This window comes from Frankliniella occidentalis, unplaced genomic scaffold (genome assembly GCF_000697945.3).
Source record: "Frankliniella occidentalis isolate FOCC.00 unplaced genomic scaffold, Focc_3.1 Scaffold9, whole genome shotgun sequence".
Classification (NCBI taxonomy): Eukaryota; Metazoa; Arthropoda; class Insecta; order Thysanoptera; family Thripidae; genus Frankliniella; species Frankliniella occidentalis.
The window spans coordinates 1,262,860-1,267,228 of NW_026267139.1; the positions used below are offsets into that span (position 1 = coordinate 1,262,860).

At 63.8% G+C, this 4,369-nt stretch overlaps 1 protein-coding gene across 1 annotated transcript in view; it reads left to right on the forward strand.

The window, feature by feature from the left end:
- LOC113211887 (glutamate receptor ionotropic, kainate 2) overlaps nt 1–4,369 on the forward strand; it is a gene marked incomplete in the record, with an annotated part of 188,040 nt that overhangs the window by 11,367 nt on the left and 172,304 nt on the right. The window contains 1 exon segment of the mRNA XM_052276428.1: nt 4,169–4,337. Coding sequence (XP_052132388.1) covers nt 4,193–4,337 — 145 coding nt within the window.

Consider the following 4,369-nt stretch of genomic DNA (forward strand, 5'->3'; position numbering starts at 1 on the left):
GGGGGAGGGAGAGAGGGAGGGGGGGAGGGAGAGAGGGAGGGAGGGAGAGAAAGAGAGAGATAGAGAGGGAGGGGGGGAGGGAGGGAGAGGGAGGGGGGGAGGGAGAGAGAGAGAGAGATAGAGAGGGAGAGAGAGAGAGCGAGATAGAGGGAGAGAGGGAGAGGGAGAGAGAGATAGAGAGGGAGAGAGGGAAAGAGGGAGAGAGGGAGAGAGAGGGAGAGAGAGGGAGAGAGAGGGAGAGAGAGATAGAAAGAGGGAGAGGGAGGGAGAGGGAGGGAGAGGGAGAGAGAGGGAGAGAGAGAGAGAACGCAGCGGTCGCAAGGCCCTTCTGCGAACGCCCTTTCCGCACCCGCCCGGCCCCGCCACGGCAACGGCGTTCGGGGAAAACAATCAACGTTTGGTCATCCCGCCATCCGCGTAGTGGTTGGGGCGTGGCGGGGCGTGGTGGGGCGTGGTGGGGGCGGGGTGGGGCGTGGCGCGCGGTCACCGCACAAATGAGCCAGAGGGCCTGGCAGCAGATTACTACTGCTGCAGGGATTATAAACCTCTGTTCGACCGTCCACCCGACCGCCCTACCACCCTGCCGCCACGCCCCAGCGTCGCCATCCCCGCAAGCCCATCAAATTTGGGGAGGGGTGCCAGAAAAGTGATAATAGCAGTAGAAAGGATAATGATGATATGTATACACGTAAGCGGACCAGTGCGTACATTTCCATCTACAAACAATCAAACTGCCTGCAAAGTAAAGGTTACGTATTGCACACTGTTTTCTTCGCAGATAGCGATAAAATCACATTATCGTGAAAAAAGAGGCCAGAACTTTTAGTGTGTGTTGTTTTTTTGTGAAATAAAAACTCCTTGTTGTTATCAAAAATTTATATACACTTCTGGGGGATTACGACTCGTCCACAACTATTTCAATTTGGGAAAGCAAAAATGCTCAAAGTTCACCGGTGCTCCGTGTACCGAGAAAAATATATCATCAAACAGTGTTCGACTTCAGCGCGACTGCCACGGCGCCTGTGAGGTAGGCGACGACGATACGCACAGGAGAGGCGGGTCAGCCTGACTGCAAGGCGGTCGAGTGTGTGCTGCTGCGCGGGAGGTGAGGGCGAGCGAGTGAGAGGGTGAGAGGGGGGGAAGGGAGGGAGAGAGAGATAGAGAGGGAGGGGGGGAAAAGAGAGAAGATCGCGCGGGCCTATTTCTTCAACAACAAATAACTAACATCGCCGCCAAGACCGGCCCGGGCAATAGCGGTCGGGAGAGGGAGAGCGGGGGTGAGTGGGAGGGGAGGAGGGGGAACTGCTGCTCTGCGATGCCGCGGACGCCACCGCGGGCTCCAGTGCCAGGACGCGGGCCCGGAGCCCCCGCTCAGCGGGCGCGCTACAAGCATGCGAGAGATATATGGGGGAGGGCGGATCAGCTCAGCGCCGGCTCAGGTTCGCTTCTCTTCTCCGGCCAGACGGAGACAGAGAGAGGAGGAGGTGGAGGAGGAGATTGAGCGATAGAGAGAGAGATGGTGTAAGCAAAAGCGAGATGGGCCGTGATAGAGAAGGGCGGCTCGCCTGGTCGATAGGGACGATGATTAACGATGCGCGAGAGGGACAACGGCGGGCCAGCGAAGCGAGCGCGGCACGAGCGCGGCACGAGCGCGGCACGAGCGCGGCACGAACGCGGCACGAACGCGAGCACGAACGCGAGCACGAACGCGAGCACGAACGCGGCACGAACGCGGGCACCAAATTCGGTACAAATATTTGCGCAGGGTTGTAAATTTTCTAAAATTCCCGGAAAATTTCCGAAAAATTCCCCAAAATTCCCCAAACTTTCCAGGGCTTCCAACCCTATATTTGCGTGCACAAAAAGCAAGGCGCGTGCGCGTATCCATACCTGCTTTACTCACAGTCGTCGTAAACAACTAACTTTATTTTTATATTACATATTATTTCCACCCGCGCAAGCTGCTGCTCGGCCTCGGCGCGTTACGGGGGAGTCAACGACCTCCTCCTCTTCCTCCGTTACAAAACGACACGCCGCTATCGTTACTCGCGTCGTCGTCCCCGCGACTGCGAAGTAGTAGCAGTGGCCGCCTCCTCTCGATATCCCCTGCGGCGCCGCGCGCGCTCACAGCTTTCAGAAGGCGGCAAGAGAGAGCTTTTAGGCGAAAGCCCCGCGAAGGAGAGAGAGAGAGCGCTCGGCGACAGCTAGGCGACAGCGGCACGCCTCGCCATCGACAGTCTGCGTGGTGTTCCGCAATAAAGGATGACGCGACCAGACACGGAACGCCCCGCCTCCGCCTCCGCACAGCAGCGAGCCTGCTGTGGCGCGTTATGTATCATGGGGGTGGGGGTGAGGGCCGCAGGCGAGGCGGATCGGGGTGGGGCGGGGTGGGGCGGGGTGGGGCGGGGTGGGGCGGGGTGGGGCGGGGTGGGGCGGGGTGGGGCGGGGTGGGGCGGGGTGGGGCGGGGTGGGGCGGGGTGGGGCGGGGTGGGGCGGGGTGGGGCGGGGTGGGGCGGGGTGGGGCGGGGTGGGGCGGGGTGGGGCGGGGTGGGGCGGGGTGGGGCGGGGTGGGGCGGGGTGGGGCGGGGTGGGGCGGGGTGGGGCGGGGTGGGGCGGGGTGGGGCGGGGTGGGGCGGGGTGGGGCGGGGTGGGGCGGGGTGGGGCGGGGTGGGGCGGGGTGGGGCGGGGTGGGGCGGGGTGGGGCGGGGTGGGGCGGGGTGGGGCGGGGTGGGGCGGGGTGGGGCGGGGTGGGGCGGGGTGGGGCGGGGTGGGGCGGGGTGGGGCGGGGTGGGGCGGGGTGGGGCGGGGTGGGGCGGGGTGGGGCGGGGTGGGGCGGGGTGGGGCGGGGTGGGGCGGGGTGGGGCGGGGTGGGGCGGGGTGGGGCGGGGTGGGGCGGGGTGGGGCGGGGTGGGGCGGGGTGGGGCGGGGTGGGGCGGGGTGGGGCGGGGTGGGGCGGGGTGGGGCGGGGTGGGGCGGGGTGGGGCGGGGTGGGGCGGGGTGGGGCGGGGTGGGGCGGGGTGGGGCGGGGTGGGGCGGGGTGGGGCGGGGTGGGGCGGGGTGGGGCGGGGTGGGGCGGGGTGGGGCGGGGTGGGGCGGGGTGGGGCGGGGTGGGGCGGGGTGGGGCGGGGTGGGGCGGGGTGGGGCGGGGTGGGGCGGGGTGGGGCGGGGTGGGGCGGGGTGGGGCGGGGTGGGGCGGGGTGGGGCGGGGTGGGGCGGGGTGGGGCGGGGTGGGGCGGGGTGGGGCGGGGTGGGGCGGGGTGGGGCGGGGTGGGGCGGGGTGGGGCGGGGTGGGGCGGGGTGGGGCGGGGTGGGGCGGGGTGGGGCGGGGTGGGGCGGGGTGGGGCGGGGTGGGGCGGGGTGGGGCGGGGTGGGGCGGGGTGGGGCGGGGCGGGTCGTCCTGATGTTATGGAAATTAACTGCTCGAATCCGGTCCGATGTATCGCGCGGGGGAGAAATGCGATGTTTTGATGGGTCGCCGTCGTGTCGCTTTACGTCACCCTCTTCTTATTGGTTTGCGCTTTCTTTCCCATTTTTCTGGGGGGTGGAAGCGAGGGGGAAACGACTAAGGTAATCCGGCTGACAGCCGTTAGGTAATCCGGCAGGGGTAATCCGAGGAAATTCTAAAAAATCCGGGGTAATCCGGGGAAATTTTTGGGTAATCCGGGGTAATCCTAGAGAAAAAGCAACGTAATCCGGAGGACACTCCGGAGGTAATCCGGGTAATCCGTAATCCGGCTGACACAAAGTTTAACAGTCGTTTCCCCCTCGGGTGGAAGCCATGGAAAGTTTCCGGAAAGTTTCTGGTAAATTTCTGGAAAAGACCGAAAATTTCCGGGGGAAAATGGAAAATTTCCCAGATTTGGGAGAGTTTTTCGTTATTTTCCGTATATTTCCGGAAAGTTTCTGGAAATTTTCCGAAAAATTTTGGAAATTTCCAACCTAAATTTTTCAGAAAGAAAAAAATAATGTCTAACTGACATTCTGACTGCGTCTGGCGTACGTTTAAGATAAGATGATGTAAATTAAAACGTTAACTATTGTTGTTAACAGCGTGTAAGACACTATCCATATCCTCATTCGAAAGCATGTAATTTGTGTAAGTTGCATGACTTTCTCCCGAAAGTTCTATCTTTTATTGAAACATGTGTTTTTTAATCTGTGTTGGCAGGATGCACGCGTAGTCCAGGGGGGGATGCCCGCGCCCCCCCGGCCCCGGGGGCCACAGGCGGGGCCGCAGGTCAAGGCACGGGCCCGCGGGCCCCCGGGGGGCTGGCTGTGCGCGCTCGTGCTCGTGCTGCCCCTCACCCAGGCCGCGCTGCCTCCCGTCATCAGAATAGGTAAGTAGTTGGGGGCCGGCGACCAAGAGGAG